Raw genomic sequence first — 18,594 nt, forward strand, 5'->3', positions numbered from 1 at the left:
TCTCTCTCTCTCTCTCTCTCTCTCTCTCTCTCTCTCTCTCTCTCTCTCTCTCTCTCTCTCTTTCTCTCTCTCCCTCCCTCCCTCCCTCCCTCCCTCCTTCCCTCCCTCCTTCCTTCCTTCTTTCTCTCTTTCTCTTTCTCTCTTTCTTTCTTTTTGAACAGAGTCTTGCTAAATTCCTCAGGTTGGTCTTAAACTCATAATTTTTTGTTTCTCCCTATTGAGTTGCTAGCATTATAAGCATAGGCCACCAAGTCCAGCACACAGTTGGTTTTTATACACTGACCTGGCTAAACTCTTTTCTTAACAGCTAATTCATCCTGATATTTTGATATTTTTAGTTTTATAGAGGCATATATAGATAATGGCAGATTTTTCCTATGAGACAGCTACAATTGCTTCAGTAAAATTGTAGAATGTTGCAATGGTAAAGATTCTCTTGTAAGAAGCTCTGAATAGGAGCCCACCTACATTAATTTTATTTCAGGCACTCTCTGAATCTTCCCCACAGTTATATTCTATTTCTTATACTCAGGAAAACAAACAAAACTCTGCCTTATTTTCTGTCAGTGCTTCTCATATATTTTACAAAAGTATACCTAATGGTTTGAAATTTCAGTGTTTATCCTAAATTTCACATTTTTTATGTTCCTCCAAAAAAAGTCTATATTTTCTTATGAAAAACAAAGTGCAAATAGCTATTATCAAGTGGCTCTGAGACTTCAAGGAAAAAAGAAGCTTTATGTCCCATGCCTTTGTGCTTCTGGCACACAGCATGCTCTCCTTTTGCTACTAAGATATTCACACCATCTCTGAGAGGCACTGTCAATCCTAGCACTTGGCATCCTTCTTACCAGCTCTTCCACTTTGTAGCTGTACAGTGAGACCACAGCACTCATGCAGTGCAGAGATCTGATCACTGGTGGAAGCCATATGCCTATGTAGTGCTGACGAACATGCCCACGACCAAGGCAAATAAAGGGCAGGGTGCTGTGAACTTCTGAAGTGCATTTGCCATCAGAGAAAGCCAGAGTTCCTTAATGGGGGATAAACAGTGCCGTAATTCATCCCTTTTACTTAAAAAGGGGGACATTGAGAGATTGATCTGCACAAGTCAATAAAGTGAATAGATTAAACCATACTTGATTTGTGATCATTTATTTATATTCAAGATATTCTTGTTTTCAAACTTTTGCTCTTTTGATGTAAGTGACTGACAGTCAGCAACTGAATTGCAAGTTCCCTGTACCAGGAGAAAAACTGTTTAATGCTGTAGGTCAAGGTATACCAGCATGTCTGTTCTGCAGACATCAGGGTTAAACCTCACTGCTTCATCCAAGCTGAGTCTACCCAAATATTTAGTTTCATATGCATCATCTACTCTTGATACCTATAATCAACTACATATAAAAATAATCTTTTCTTATAAAACCATCATTTATGTGTATGGGAGGCAGGACTGGACTACTATAAAATATCTATTAACTTTGGTGAGTTATCACAGACCATCTATCTCCAACAGACACAGATTTCATTTTCAAGCACTTTTTAAAGTTATATTTTGACCCCTTTCTAAGTCAGAATGTCTTAAAAAGCACAGACCTCAAAGTCAAGAATTCTCTGATGAGAAGTATACAGTTGTGTTTCAATGCTTTTATAGTTGCAGTCCTCAAAACAGGAAGTTATTGTTATTTGATACAATTGGCCCAAATCTCCTAACATAAAGCTTTTCATAAATAAATCCAGTTTATTAGAATATTGTCTTAGTTATTGTTTGTACTGCTGAGAAGAGATACCATGACCAAGGCAACTCTTATAAGAACAACATTTAATTGGGGCTGGCTTTTAGGTTCTGAGGCTCAGTTTATTATCATCATGGCGGGAAGCATGGTAGCATCCAGGTAGGCATGGTGCTGGAAGAGGTCAAAGTTCTACATATTCATCCAAAGGAAGCCAGGAGCAGACTGTCTCCCAGGTACCTAGGAGGAAGGTTTCAAAGCCCACCCCCAAAGTGACACACTTCCTAGAACACGGCCACACCTACTCCAACAAGGCTATACCTCCTAATAGTGCCACTGACTGGGCCAAGAATATTCAAACCACCACAAATATCATCATACTTCAAAAGTTTTTAATATGCCAACAACCATGCCTTGGCTTATTCTAGACTTCCTCTCAAAGCATATGGGCAATCAAGAGATGAATATTTAGAGGTTTACAAACAAGGCAGACACCAGGTACATACTTCCCAATCCATCATTTCATCAGAAAAACACAGCAACTTTTCAGTTTATTTGCTTTATAACTCTTATTTTTAAAATACATCTTGCTTATACAAACAATAAAACTATATCTAAAATGATAAAAAAATTTGAATGCAGATAGAAATAAATTACTTTGAATATTTATAATTTTTAAATTTATTTTTATTTTTAGTTATGTCTGTGTATACTTCTGAGTACAAAAGCCTAAAAAGTCAGAGGTATTGGATTCCTCTGGAGCTAGAATTACAGGTAACCACCTAGAGTGGTCCTGGGAATAACTGGATCTATTTTGGAAGAACAGCATACGCTCTTAACTCTTGAGGCATCTCACAAGCCCAAATAATTGCAAATTTTAGCATATCAACAGATGGTGATGAATCCCTTTTGAGTATCTTTTAAAGATCTTTGGAAGACTCTGTCCCTTAACTGGGATAAGTCCTATGGGCAAAACAAACCATAAAGAAATCTGTCTCTACTCAGAAATTTTCCTACTTGTAAAGGAAGGAAGGGAAACTACCCTTGTGCAAATGACCACAGTACCAAAGTTACTGGGCCATGCATTTGCAGAGGTGCATTGTGAGGTTGTGAGACAAAGGATGAAATATATAAGTCAAACATAAACAGCATGCAAATGTAGAGAGCGTGGGTAACTGGTCACTGGACACTTATTTTAACTCTCCACTGGTCTGGATGTCCTTTTTTTTTTTTTTTTCTAGTGTAAAACACACAGGAATTGAAATTCTGACTTCCCATCTATTGAAGCCATGCCAACTAGGATTCGTAGGCTAGCTAATTCCAACACATTTTTCCCAATTGTAATTAACAAGAGAAAGGCTGAATATCTTAGACACTTTGTTTACAACGTATCTCTGGCAAGAGTGTTTAAGTTGTGCACTATCTTTTGGCTGGAGAAGAGGCCTCTCTTCAGTCTCTCCTCTCCCAGCAGGGAGCTGAACCCATGCCAGCCTTGGTCATCTCCTGACCACTTGAAGTCTTGTCTAGCTCTTTGCCTGGCTGGTGTATTACTGCACATCAGCTCCAAGGACACTGCTAACCTTACTGCCTGGCCTCCGTTTCTCCCTTTTCACCATTCTCTTACTGTTTATTTACGCTAGTAAAGTACATTATTTCAGCTACCCAGCACAGCACCTCAGTGTTTTAACACTCTTTCCTTTCACATTTATTTTATGTTTGAAATTAAAATCTAATAATAATTCACTTTCCTCCTTCTCTTTCTTCCTTCCAGTACCTCCAGTGTAACCACCCCTTCAGCTCATCTCACATTCCCCCATGCACAAACTGATAGTATCTTTTTCTTTGGTTATTTTTGTTACAAATGTAAATGTAAAATGGATAATGTCCATATGTCTGTCTGTCTGTCCATCTGTATATATGTAGACACACAAATATACACATATATGACACACAAATATACACATATATGTATATGTACCTATATATATGATATCATATATATGATATATATGATATATATGATATATATGTATATATGTATATATGTATATATGTATATGTATATATATATATATGTAAATTTAATCCACTGAGTCCATTTTGTTGTTTATGTATATATGGTTCCATGGTTCCAGGTTGGACCACTTTGTATTAGACAATAATTCATTGGAGGCATCTTTTGACTATGCTAATTCTTCTTTCCCTAGCAGTGACTAGTTTCTTGTAGTTCTATTTTCCATTCTTTCTTAAAAGAATATACTTGAGGGGCTTTAGAAATGGTTCATGTGTTAAGAGGACTGGCTGCTTTTCCAGAGAACCTAGGTTCAATTCCCAGAACCCATGTGGTAGCTCACATCCATCTGTGATTCCAGTTCCAGGGGACACTGTCCTCTGACCTCTGAGGACACCAGACACGCAAGTGGCACACAAACATTTATACATGAGAACACAATGCCCGTATGCATACAACCCTAAAAAAAAGAAACAGAAAACAAACAACAACAGCAACAACAAAAAACCTGGATTCAAAGACTTCTCCATTCTCATCAAATAGAATTATACCTCATAATCTCACCATAAATGCACCACCAGCCTCACAGGAAACAGTCTGTAATTCCTTTCTCTGAACACGGTCCACTCTCAGTCAGAGGGCTGAGCATGCCAGTCTCCACAGTTACTCATTCTAACACATTGACCTTGCCCTTTCAAGCATATGCAGGTTCAACAGGAACTCCCTTTCCTCTTCAATTTATATATTTTAAGATTTTCACAATGTGTTGTATGAAAATTTAGATATGTGCATATACCTGGTCAAAGTTTTAATGGCATGCCTCAAGACTCAAAATTGGAATACAACTTATACTCCTGTATAATCCTGATTGTAAATCTGGCTTGCATCTTATGAAGCCTGTGGCATAGAACCACCAAACCTTGGTCCTGAAGCACACATGTTTACAGACATCACAAATTAGCCCTGCAATACTCTCATATGCACCCACTCCTAGATGCATATGATAAGTGACAAGTCAACATAATCCAGAAAGTCTGACCATGCCATTAGGGAAGATACTGAGATACTGGGCCACTGAGCAGATCTATTTCTGCTTTCTTTTAAGCTGCCTTCTATGTCTTAAACAATGTCTTAGTTGAGTTATAATCTCCTGGCCCACACTGGTCCAAAATGCCCCTTCATCTAACACCCTTCTGGAAAGTCACACCCATATAGCCCTACTTACTTTGGGTACAAGAGTAATGTTTTTTGGTTTTTTTTTTTAAGATAGGTAAGCATCTTTCCTTGACAAAGACTTCCTGTTGCTTCTTTTCATAAAGCAGGTTTGGCTTTTGATATGCCAAGGATGCTCCCTGGGAAAAAGAGGGACTTCTCTTCTTGTCTAATTTGCTTTTGAAAAGTATTCAATTATGTTTCTAGTTTAATTCACTTAACAATGAAAGGTAAATGAGTGCAACAAACATGTTTGATTTGTCTTGGAAAGAGAGACAACTTTGCAAGAACAAACAAAGTTAAATTAAAATAAGTGATTCTACTCCATGGTGGGATTAAATTCCTACCTACCCCCAAACTTCCTAACATCTATAAAATATAAGGCAGATACCAGAAAGACAGAATGCTGCTACACAGCAACCACTGACTGATGGTCTGTGTGGCAGGGCATGGGCATATCTATGGAAACCCTTACATGCCTACATATTCCACTGACATGAGCAGAGAAGGGACTGGGGCCTGGGGCTCACATCATCCCAATGGCGGGCATTCCACCTACCGTTTTTGCAGATCGGGCAGCACTGATCAGGCTCATACACGGGGTCCACACATTCCGTCTGGGGACACGCCGACACTGTGCACAGCACTTCACCATTGGCTTCACAGCGACACCGTTCACATGGAGACACCTGAGACACAAGCCCACGATCAGGGTCACACCTCCCTTACACAGTCCTTACCCTATAAGTCATATCTTTATTTTTAGTGATGAAGTCAGCCAGGTGTTTTAGGAATGGCATTTTTAAGTGCTTGATACCAGTATGTTTTCAAATGTGGACTCAAGCTCCTGGTGTTTACAGGTTACCTTATGTTTAAATAAAGGCATTCATTAGGGCTTGTGGCTCTGCTCAGCCTCTCAGCTTCAGTTGGGGCAGCTCTTGGCTAAAGGGACTTCTTTGTAAGCATCTCTTTGAGGAAATATTTCAGTTGCTTCTAAAATCAAATTGCCACTGATTTCTTGCTCAACAAGGCCTCACTGTTCCAAAGCCCTGTTAAGTCTGGATTCACTTAACCTCACATGGATTGTTCCCAATATTGCTTAGAGCAGGTGCTCAAGTGGAAGGGAAAGCACAAGACACTCATGGTCCTCTGAGGTGTGGAGCCCTTTGCTAGGAGCTATAAAACTCTGATTTCCCAGAGCTCTTAGAGTGATACTAAGTACCCTCCTGAAATGGTTGGCCCTGTTTACTGGTAAGAAAACCAAGATGGGGAGGGATTAGGCAACTTGTCTTCACCAGCTCTCCTAAGAGAAAGCCAAGATGCTACAGAAGGCTCTTGACTGTAGGTTCATGCTAGCTCTCCCTTCTCCAAGGTCCCAGGGGGTTATTCTTCATGTCAACAGTGGCACCATGTTTTTTATTGGAACCAAGGTTTTAAGAGGTATCAGGGTCTCTCTGTCTGTCTATCTCTCTTTTTCTTTGTCTCTGTCTGTCTGTCTGTCTGTCTGTCTGCCTGTCTCTCTCTCTCTCTCTCTCTCTCTGTATGTGTATGTGTATGCAGCATTTCTCTGTCTCTTTGTGTATGTAAATACATAGAGAGAGAGGGGAAAGGAAAAGACAAAGAGAGGGCGAGGGAGAAGAAAAGGGAGAGGGAGAGGGAAAGAGAAAGGGAGAGAGAGGAGAAACTTAAAAATTTCACAATACTGTAGAATAAAATGTTGGGTTAGTTTGCAAGTTAAAACCAAGTTTACATTATAAAGGGACAAGTTTAAAAAGTGTTTTTGGCACAATATAGTTTGAGGGATTTTTTCATTGCGGCTTTCCTAAGTTTTCTCTGGTTACAGCATTGCATCTCTGTTTCAAGAGCAGATGTAGACAGTAAATAGCATTAGGAAACTATTGTGAGTTTTTAAAGCAAAGACCTTGAGTTGCAAGAGAAACTGTCAAGTACATGTCAGATCCTTTAGCTGGAAGGACTTCAGGCAGAAGCCAAGAAGCCCAGATGGTATGGATTAGAGATGCAGAGCCATGCTGCCCCAGGAGAGCAGAGGTTGAGTTAGCAAGGGGCAGGAAAGTCACATATCTGCATATGTCCTTAGGAAGCTGCTCAATAGCTAGACACCACCCTTCAGCTAGGTCAGATTCTAGGTCGAGAGGATGAAGCTCCACATGGGTTGAATTTAAAGGAGACAAAATGGGGTGTATGTCATGTTCCTAGGCAAAATATGCAGTTGAAAATTAGACTGTTCCCCATATTTAGGCAGAGGACTATGGAATTAGGTGATAGGGAATGTGTATGATTTTGGAGGAAGTGTCAGACTGCATGTCATGCAGGAGACAGGAACATAAACACTCAATGGGCAGTTCTGAAGTGGATCTGGGTCCTGGGCAAAGTGGGAACCCCATCATTATTCATGAAAGATGGACATTTAGAAACAAGGGGTCTGTAACTTGCTGGTGCCACTGGTAGCCTAGAGAACTTGTGCCTAGGTCAGAGCAGCAGGGCACAGGACACTTGAGGGTACTCTCAAGTAATAAAGAGATAGGAAACTTCCTGTCACCAGCTTCTCTTTTTTAGGAGCTAGGATGGCCTGAGCCTGGCATCAGAGTAAAGACAGCCCCAGTGTGGGAGCTGATGAGAGTAGATATGTGTGCATGGGAGTAGAAGGGAGAGTGGCTAGAGACATGTTCAGAGTAATTCTGATGGGGTGCTAATCCTGGTGTTTGAGAAATAAATCCTCCACTTCTCAACTTGCCATCAATTAGGCTATGTTTGGTGAACCAGGCATGCCTCAGAATAATGCTACCTTCTGATCATGAAGCTCAGGGATACTTATCATTACTTTTAATTTTCTACTCTTGACTTGTGCAGACCCTTTAAATGTTGTACTGAATTTATTTCTGCTGTCTACAGATCGAGCTGAGATGTCTCCATCAAAGCACGGATAGAGCTGGAGTCTTTCCTCCTGTAAGCCATCACTCAACTCCATCTTCCAACTTGCTAGATGGCCCTCTTACAGCATATGAAGTGTTGCTAGGTTTAAAAATAAAATGCAAAAACTCAGTGTCTATGGGACTTTAGGAGCTAAGCAAGGAAGAAATAACCAAGCTCAGCATCAGCGGAGCACATTGAAAAGTGACCACCTGTTATGCTGATGGGGACCTAAAGGGACTTAGGCTAGATCTTCTCATACTTCTCGCTCTGACCCAGACTGGCCATCTACCCTTCCAAATCAGACTGTGTTCAGCAGGACCAGCAACATACCAGGAGTGATCCAAACATGTGTCAATAAGAATAGTTTGGTTTTCCCAACTGGGAGTGAGAATGAAGACACTCTCTGTTCATTCCATGATTCCAGTTGCAATTTCAGAAGTGTGATCGTCTTCCGCCACCTTTTGGAAGGGTGCAAATAAGAGGGTATTTGGGGTCAGGGGTGATGGACAAAGTAGTATATAGCTGGACCTTGTTGAGGTTTGGTATGTTCTATGTATTGTAATGCTAAATACTGGCCCTCAAGGTCTGGCTGCTCCCAGGGTTGAGGAAATCTTCACATACACCAAGTGATGCTATGTAACCTTGTTTCTCAATTTAGAACTATTGGTTGAATAAAGATGCCTTCAGCTTATAGCTGGGCAGAGGAGAGGTAAGAAGAACTCTGTTTCCTGAGCCTGGAGTCTGAGGCAGAGACCAAGAGGAGTGAGGTGAAGAGAGAGGAAAAGAGAGGAAGACACCATCTGGTAAGGAATTACGAGAACTGGCCATGAGGGCTGGCCAGCCAATCAGAGTAAGAAAAGGTCCAGGTGGAACATGGCAGGTTATAACTTGGGGTTGCTGACAGAGAAGTAGACAAAATAGCTTAGAGGGTCAATATTTGCCTATCTCTAGTGCTTTTAAGGCTTATTATAAACAAAGATTTTGTACCTTTTTCTGGGGACAAAATGATCAAAGGTGGGGTAGAAACCCTCAATTAAATATTTACCACAATAGGATCTGGCCTCCTCTGTCTGAAGATCTCTAACTTCACAAAGCCGGGCTTTGTTGCTTATCCACATGAATCTCTTAGTTACTACATGGGGCTACACATGCAATCAAAAGGTCTTTAAAGGAAATCTAAAAAATATATCTTAAAGCCAGAGTCAAACGCTAAAGAAAACATATGCTTAGATTTATTTTTTTTCATTGAAACAATTCTGACTACAAGATGGATAATATAGTATAAAAGAAGATCAGTCATAATTGGGGATGTCCTCACACCACTCAGTAGCTATTTGTGTGCCTATACCACATAAACAGAAGCAGCACGGGCTGTGCAGTAAGTATTGAGTCTGCATCTTTTGATTCAGTACAAGTGGGCAATGTAGTTAATACTAGAAATTAGCCTCAAGTATAAAATGTAGACCATAAAAATGAACACAGTGCCTTACACATGAACTAGATGTTCCAATGTGACCTAAACACTTCCTGCAAGGCTCTACCTCTCAAAGAGTTCATCCATCACCAAAGGATCAAGCCTCAAACATGTGAACCCCCACAAGATGATGGCAAGTTATATACATTTTATATTAGCAAACTTGAGTGGAATTAGATGTATAACACTCTGCCTTGGTCAGTTTTGCATTTCTAATCATTACTACCACAAAGAGGGACCTACAGAAAGTTCCTTCGATTTAGGTCTGTTCTTGCTTATGTCTCTAGCTGCTTTCCTGGTGAAAATAAGATTTTCTTTTCTTTCTTTCTTTCTTTTCCTTTTTTTTTTTGAGACAGGGTCTTACTATGAAGCTCCGGCTGTCATAGAACTCCCTATGTAAACCAGCCTCATGATCATAGAGTCCTAGCTGCCTTTGCCTCCCAAGTGCTAGGGGCATTCACCAACACACACAGCTGGAAGACAAGAAATCTTTTCAGATACTTTCCCCCTTCTCTTTCCTATCTGTATTGCAACATTTTTCTCACCACACCAGAATTGCTCCTTGATCAGGAATACAATTCTCAGATCAGTTCAAAGGCATCTTCTTGATCCATGCTGCAAGGAAGGAGTGTTGGCGTGGAGGAGGAGGAGGAGGAGTTGTGTGTGTCAACCTTCCTGTCATAATTAGTTTCCTCTATTATACTCCCTACCCAGGGGTTGTCATAAGAACTGCTGGAGTGGGTACCATGAAATCCCACTTTGAAAAAAGGCAGTACTTCTTGGTGCCTAGGGACCAATTCTATGCTAAATGCAGATGCTAACTCAACAACAGACAAATGGGAGGAACGAAACTCCCAGAACAATTTCCCAAATGATTGCAATGCTTTGGTTGATGGGATTAATTTAAGTTCAGAGGAGTATGAGCTAATAGGCTTCAGCTTAGATCTTTCTCCACCAACACGACTCATCGTAAAAGAATGCCCCCACTTCACCATTTATTGGATCAGTTTATCCATTTGTCTTGATAAACCCCAAAGTGTATGTTCTGCAATTACACAAAACAAGGTTATCATGAAAACAAAGATGTATACTAAAACTCATTCCCCCTTCCTTCCCTTTCTCTGAATCTATTTTAGTTTTGAGATCTCCTGAATTCAGCCAGGCACAAAGAACAGAGTCAATCTTGACCCCTTCGCACTGTGATGACATTTACCACAAGACCCTCAGCAGAGGCCAGGCAATAGGAATATTAGCCCTGGAATTCTGGCATCACAAGCTATAAATCAAATAAACCATTTTTCTTCATGCATTCCCCAGCTGCAAGTATTACATGAAAGCACTAGAAAATATATGTGTTGACTAAATCAAGCAAAGAAATGGATGAGAAGGACCCATCCCACAATCACCACCAAATGAGATTACGTTGTATAGGACATGATGAACAACTTTAACTGTAGAATCTATACCTGTATTTCAGAAGGCTTGGCCAACCTTACACGAAGTGCTCCAGGATTAGATACTACACCTAAGAACCTTTACATAATTAATCCACAAGGAGTTATGGTTAACAGTATGATATTCATTAATCTGGTGATCTAAAAAATATTTTATTATTAGCATGTGTGTGCATGCACATGCTTACATGGAGGGCAGGGGATAACTCAGAGGATTTGGTTCTGTCCTTCCACCAAGAGGGTCTGGAGACTTGAACTCAAGTCACCAGGCTACAAGGGGAAAGCATCTTTACCCACTTTATCCCACTGGTTTCTAAAGTGGTTAAAAATGAGGTCTGAAACTGTGTAAAAGGACAAGGAATATTAAGCAGATAAATATAAAGTATGTAATCAAGATTGCTTCTAATTCTGAACATTGTCCTGAAGCCAACAGCCCCCACTATTTCCCCTTTTCGGTCTAACCCTGGGCTCTTTCTGTCAATGTCTTCCTTAAACAGATACATTGTATACTAAGAAAGCAAAACCTCATGCATTGTTATTGACATAATTAATAATCTATTGTTTGAACCTAAAAATTGGAAGGTCTAAGGGGGGAATTGTATTCTGCAAAAGAAGGAAGGTTATACCTATGTGGATCCCACACTACAAAGGAACCTGCATTGGCAGCTTGGCACTGGTCTTCCAGCCCTTGAAAGCTCATCTAGACAGTACAGTGAGTATCTTTGAGAATCATGGACTCAAGTAAAGTAACACAAAGGTCAAAATATTGCCTGGGTAGGAGAAGAGATGTCAATGAGATGGAGGTGGAGTTAGAAAATGTCAAGTGATAATTTTATATATAGATTCATATAGTATTTGTGTATATTGTATATATTATACTTGTATATATTATATATATTTGAGAGTTTCAAAGACCTGGTCTTCTGGAATGACCAGGTTCAGAATACACTAAGATACAACTAAATACTATAGAGGTGACTGCTGTCATTGGAACAGAAGAGAACGTATGGATAGGAGGACAAAAATCTGAGGCCCAGCCCCATATACAAATAATGCTGCTGTACTAGGATAGAGGAACATAACCATACTAGAAAGACACAATATCAGTCCAGAGTCAGGAGAAGGAGAGGGTGGAGATTCAAACATAGAGGGGCATTTGTGATGATGGACATCTTCTTCTCATGGTCCTTGCATAGTAAGACAAAATGATCCAGAATCTAGACTAACAAACAACAGTGCATTCAGTTCCACATATCTACCTGCCCTGCTGAGTTCATATCCTGCATTAGCAGGGCCAAAGACAATGCAGCCAACCTGTTTGTTTTTATCCTTGCTGTATCCCATTGCACACCACTGTGAACCAACCTACCAACTTACCAACCAACCAATGAATCAACCAAAAGCTCCCACAATTGCTACAGTATTAAAGGCTGAGCCACCAGGTGGCACTATTAGGCAGTGATGGACATGAGGAGGTGGGACTAGTGAATGGCCCTGGGACCCTTTGAGACATAAGCAATCTCAGTCTCTTCTTCACTCTCATTTACTTCCTGGCCTTGAACTGAGCAACATTGCCCTGTTCCCTGCTCATGTGATTATGTGATGCCTTGTCTTGGCTCAAAAGTATCATGGACTGAAATATCCAAAAGCATAAGCAGAAATAACCCCTCATCTCTTCCCTTATAATTGCTAACCAGGCCTGACTCTGTTTAGCTTCTGAGATCAGACGAGATTGGATGCATTCAGGGTGTTATAGCCACAGACAACCCCTCTTCTCTTTATACTGGATTACCTTGGGTATTTTGTTACAGAGGCAAGTGTCAGATGATGGAACAGCAGTATTTAGTTCATTTGATTGCTGTGGAGATGAAATTAATGAAGATACACAAGGCTTAACAAGTGGTAGTTGTCACAGCAGACATCATGGGGATGGAACTACAAGTAGTAGTATTGAAAGTGTGCAAGAAATTCTATAAATTAATTGTGCACTATTTTTAAAAATTGAAAAGAAAAGTGATCAAAACCAATGACATGGCAAAAAAACAAAGGACAGTATGACTAGATAATTGATGTATAAACAAGTATGCCATCTGATCAGGAATCTGGGAAGCTCTAACCAAGTGAAAACATTCATGAGCATACGCTCACATGGTGATAATGTGAAGGACACCAAGTTTGGACAAATGAGGATTCTTTCCTTTTCTGGTTTGAAAATGGGAACTAGGGCTTTGAGTCATGCTATACAGGAGGTACCCAGGACAAGTTGGAACTGAGAAATTCTCCAAGTTTTTGCTTCTGCCTCCATCTCATCTTTTTAGGAGGAAGATCACAGACACTCTGTAGTTGAATCCAAAGAGCCCTCTAAACATGCTCTACCTGGCTGTAGCTTGCCTACAGGATGAGGGCATTTGGGGCCTCCTTTCATAAGCATACAGGGTCTTCTCCATAGGTAGGCTCTGTAGTTGTTCAGACTGGCAAAGTATAGCCATGCCCTGGGTCTACCAGCAAAATGCCTTCTGTCTGGGTATACATCCAAGCCCAAGGCATTGACCCTGTGGCATCAGTTAAATTGAAAACTAGAATCTTAGCTGTTGAGAAAATAAAACTAAATACAGTTGACTATTGGTAAAAGACCTGATAAGCCCTCTGTCATAATAATCATGAGAAATCTGAGATGGCAACAAAAATGTAGGAATAATTATACATGAAAAAATATATGAATCTCAAAATCATGATGAGGAACAGAGCAAGTTACAAAAAGAACAGATATGGCATCTCATGGTATATGCATATAAGCAGCAATCCCTGCAGGCTCATGCAATGAAAGGCATGGTTCACAGGGATGTGCTCCCGGAGACAATGAGAAAGTCAACACACAAAGCTAACTGACCTATCTTCTCATGGCAGTGAAGGGAGAGCAAAGACTAAGAAAGGCTAGGGAGGGATGTTTAGTTTTATATGTATCCTTCAATCTCATTAGGACTTGGGGATCAGAAACAAACATGGTAAGACATAGCACATGAGGGACACATGTGCTGCCTATACATTCATCCTCTGCTTATGCTTGTTAGAAATATTTCATATGTGATCTTTTAAACATACACATGTTACATGTTAAAACATAAAAATACATTCACTTAAAGTATGCTACTTTAAGTATATACTTAAAGTATGGCTGGAAATATCCCCAAGCTAACTCATCTCTACTAGTAACCAGCTGGTGGCAGTTTCTGGTGGCATTTCTCTGAGACGCATCACTTGTGGTAGGTGAACAGATAGTGAGAGTGATATGAGCATCCCACACTGCTCTGCTTGGTGCTATCAGAGGGTCTGATTGACCTTTACCCCAGAGGACTGGACTAAAGATGCGCCACCAACTGAGCAGGAGCACATCTTTCATGTTAGTGCTTGAAAGACTGAAGCACGATTACTACAGGTTTCCAAGCTAGCCTGAACTACATAGCAGGACCCAATCTCAAAACATACATGAAATAAGTTAATCAATAATGCTTTCAGATCTCTAGGGTAGGGTGGTGCTGACACAGAGGTCTGTTTTTCCAGCCCCTTCCAGGCCTTGGCATTACTCTCCCAGGATGTATGACACAGGCAAAGGAATCCCATGAACCCATGCTCCTGAAACACAGGCAGAGGAAAAGTCTATGCAGTAACCATATATCAAACTCTTACAGCCTCCCAATGAGAAATTCAAAACTGAATGTGGTGGTGGGGAGATCTCTGGACACCAGGACAAATGGTTTCTAATTTTTCTCAAGCAAGACAAGTAAGGGTCAGGATAGAAAGTGAAGGGCACTAGGTGGTGTTGGTGGGACAGTGGTTACGTCCACATTGTGACTGCACAGGGGTTTGGGAATGGAGGCTGTCTGAGGCTGTTCACATTTCTTGGTGAAGCTCTGTACTTTCATATGGAAAAGCCAGGAGGAGGATGGTATCCAGTAAATAATCAAGGTACAATTGGAACACCACAGTGCCTGACACAAACCAAGTCATTCCCTTTACTGTAAGAGCAAGATTGACAATCAAATATTGCATCCAAGCCCAATTCTGTCCAACTGAGTGTGCAAACTAGAGCACATGACTTGTGTATCAGTGCCACACCTGAAGGATGGACTTAAACCATCATTCAGAATGTGATTATTCAGAATTCACAATAAGCATAAATTGCTATGGGGTACAGACGACAATTAGAGAAGGCTAGTGTTGTCTTCGTACACCATACATGTAAAATTTTCCTTTAACCATAGAGACCCAAATCTACAAAGACTCAAGTTCTTTCTGGAAAATGGAGTCATATTTACATGGAACCTATGCACATCCTTCTGCACAACTAAACTGATCCCCAGGTGACTTACACTACCTACTTGTACCAAGTGTTCTATCAGTAGTTGTCTGATTCTACTATTTAGGGGATGACAAGAAGAAATTCAGATACAAATCTTTTAAGTATTTTTAGTCTACACTAGATTGAACTCACAATGCTAAGCCCATACATAGGAGTGCTAGGTAAACTCTGAAACGTCCAGCTAGGTTTTCTCTTTGCTGTCTCCTCCCAGTCCCCCCAGCTCTGGATTTTCACGGGGACCCTAACAGTTTTCCAAAGAGCAAAACTACCCACAACCACTAATAACCACTAATAACCACTTATGATCAGTTCATAGGTATTATCAGGGACTTTTCAGTAAGGAAGTTATCATTTCTAGTGCATTTGGAGCTGAACTTTCAGACATCAGAACTCAAAAGCCTGCGGGGCAATTTACAGTTCAGAGGGAATGAAAGTGTGACTTCCAGGGCACATCATAGAGAAGCCTAATCCTCTTTAGTGTTAGAAACAAGGAACCATGGGATGGAGGAAGAGGGACAAGGACAAAGAGTCAAAAGCTGAGATTCCAGCTTGAGTCCATCAGAAGTATCCCAGGATTTTGGGGGAGGGGTATCTGAGAACTGAGAACTAGCATTTGCTAGCCTGGATAGATTGTGAAGACTCCAGATGCTTCTGGGGAAAAGTTGGCCTCTAATATAGTACTGAAACTTACAAATACAGGAGTCATTCAAGTGTTCTGACAGGGAATAGGCACCTAAGATACAGAACAGAGAAGGGACCTCTGGTGACCAGAGATCCTGAAGGAGCTGGAACAAGACAGCTGTCAAGAATAAAGCCTCCAACATCACTGGGGGCTGCAAAGAGGCTGACAATTATTCACAGCTATGGAAGCTAAGATGCTGCTCCCAAGAAAAAATCATAGGAACCGTAGCACCCCAGATGATTGGTTGGATTCTGTGACAAGAAGCAAGGAAAGAAGCCAGAGAGCTGGCAAGGATAAGGTACCCTTTGCAATAACTTGATGTTATGGGATTACTTCCTGTCTGAGGTAAATGAAGCCTGGCCCAGACTTTATGGGGAAAACCACCAAATCACTGAGTAATTTCCCACAGTAATGGGATTTCTGAGAAACTCAAAGACCAGGACAGTTCAACAAATGCCCAAGCAAAAACTGATACAATATAACTATTTTCAAGCAATTTCAGATTTTAAGGAGCCATAAGCTAGAAGAAATGTTCCTAAATTACAGCTAATGATCTTTTAGCTCCCGTGTGGGAATTTGTTCTGTTCCTTCTGACCTGGCTGTTCAGTTATCATTGTGAGGAACTCAGGCTCCAAGCTAGTTGCTAAAGGCAAGACCTAAAAACAGGCCTTTCCCACTGACTCTGGTGGACTAACAGCCGCTCAAAACCACTGTCACAGTTTTGTCGCCAGGTGGCGAAAGTGTCCTTTCTAGCAACTCAAGTCTATCAAAAAACTGTCCAGTTCACACTCTGAGCATGTGGCATGAAAAGTTACCAAGTGTTCTTCTTGTGCAAATATCTAACTTCTGGTAAGCGAGAACTGTATTATTTAGAGATGGAGCAAAAGGTTTGACAGAGTGAGGAAAGCACACCCCATGGGGCTGGTCAAATGTTCAACTAAGGTCTGGTCTATAGATAAACATCTTCACTGGTATGGAATCAGAATATAGACACACACACACACACACACACACACACACCATTGACTACAGCCTCATTTTCATTAGTTTTATTCTATGTCCACATCTTGCCCTGTTGACTTATTTAACTATTTACCTACTTTCCCTCAAATCTGGCCAAGAACAGTAGTGTATGTGAGTCACTGAAAGCTGGCAGGCACCCCTTGTTTTCTGATGGAGAATTATCCAACAGGGCTAGCACAGGCAAGCTCTGCTCTCCCCTGGTGCTTGTGTCTCCTTTCCATAGGTAGGGGGTGTTTCCCTATTGGAGTGAATTAGACCTTCATCCTTCCTTCCCCTCAAATTCAAGTAGCAGCCTGCAGCCACAGGGCATTCAGCCTGGCTGCCTGTGTTCTTCAGAGAAGACATTTTTGTCATTCCTTGTCCTCCATGCTCTGTCAGGGAATGGATTTGCACACAAAGGGACTTAATTAAGGACTGTTCCCAGAAGCTGTCAGTTTCTGAGAGTCTGGAAAAAAACAAAAGCCCCGTAGACCATACTGCAAACTCACAGAGCAGTCTGGGAGAGGAGGTGGGGGGGGGCCTAGCTTTCGTCTTCAGCACCAGCCAATAATATTGTAAGATCTTCTTCTGCCAAAGACTTTCAAATCCTTGTCTGAACAGTTCTCTCTAGTTAGTGTAGATCCTATAGAACTCTGCTATGGCAGTAAAGAGTAGAAAATGGTACTCATATGACATATGGATTGGTAGCAAAGAGCTGAGTAACTTAGAGGAATAGAAGAAAGTACGACATCATCTTCTGCTGATGGTTCAGACATGATACCTGCAGACTGATGGATATATAATCAGAATGGATGCATCAAAAGCAATTATGCCACACCCCCTCTCTCACACACACACAGACACACAGACACACACACACACACAGACACACACACACACACCACATACAGTTGCCAAGGGCATGCCTCTTTGGTTAGCCTTACCTCCTCTCTGGCCACTGCAAAATGCAGGTGAGTTTTTTCAAAGAACATAAAGGTATCACCTCCACTGTCCTTCAAACATGGCCAGCAGCTGGGCCCTACAAAATCTAGAGAGGTTTCCAAGCCTCTAAGACTCTAAGGTCAAGTGTTTTTGCTGTCTACCAGAATCAACATAGGAGGGTTTTACTTTCCAGCATACCAGAGGCCATAAGGCTGTATATAGTCAGTCGGACCCAGAGCCCCCAATGGTCTGCCTTGGGGAGCCTAGGTAATATTGAGACTCTTATATAATACTAATAATTAATTTACTCATTTACCGATTGTTAAATTAAGCCCTTATGTGATGTGTATATGATCAAATACTTAGAGTTCACTTGTATGAAAGAAGCCCCTCCTGCAACTTTCACTAAGAGGTAAACCACCTTTTTCTAACAAAACCAAATCAAACAAAAAAGCCAAACAACAACAACAAAAGCAAACAATAACCCAGAAGATCCAAAATCTTAAGTAATCCTTAAGCAGAAGGTGTAGTAGTCACTGAGTACATAAAGGAGTAGAATCAAATATGTTCCAAAGAATAGGTTTAAAAAAACCTGTGAATTGATGCCATTGCAAGGAACATAAACTCAGTTTAGGGATCATTCAGGTAGGAAAATGACACAGTGAGGAAGGTGAACAGAATTGGGGTCTATAGCCAAATGGAAATAAGCTTAATGCACTGAAACTGGTGTACATGTGTCTTACACTTATACATACATACAGAGAGAGAGAGGGAGAGAGAGCAAGAG

At 40.9% G+C, this 18,594-nt stretch overlaps 1 protein-coding gene across 1 annotated transcript in view; it reads right to left on the reverse strand.

Moving 5' to 3' along the window:
* Vwc2 (von Willebrand factor C domain containing 2) overlaps positions 1 to 18,594 on the reverse strand; it is a 130,964-nt gene that overhangs the window by 97,003 nt on the left and 15,367 nt on the right. The window contains exon 3 of the mRNA XM_028778149.1: positions 5,519 to 5,648. Coding sequence (XP_028633982.1) covers positions 5,519 to 5,648 — 130 coding nt within the window. The remainder of the gene's footprint in view (positions 1 to 5,518; positions 5,649 to 18,594) is intronic.

This window comes from Grammomys surdaster, unplaced genomic scaffold (assembly GCF_004785775.1).
Source record: "Grammomys surdaster isolate TR1022 unplaced genomic scaffold, NIH_TR_1.0 67, whole genome shotgun sequence".
NCBI classification, from domain to species: Eukaryota; Metazoa; Chordata; class Mammalia; order Rodentia; family Muridae; genus Grammomys; species Grammomys surdaster.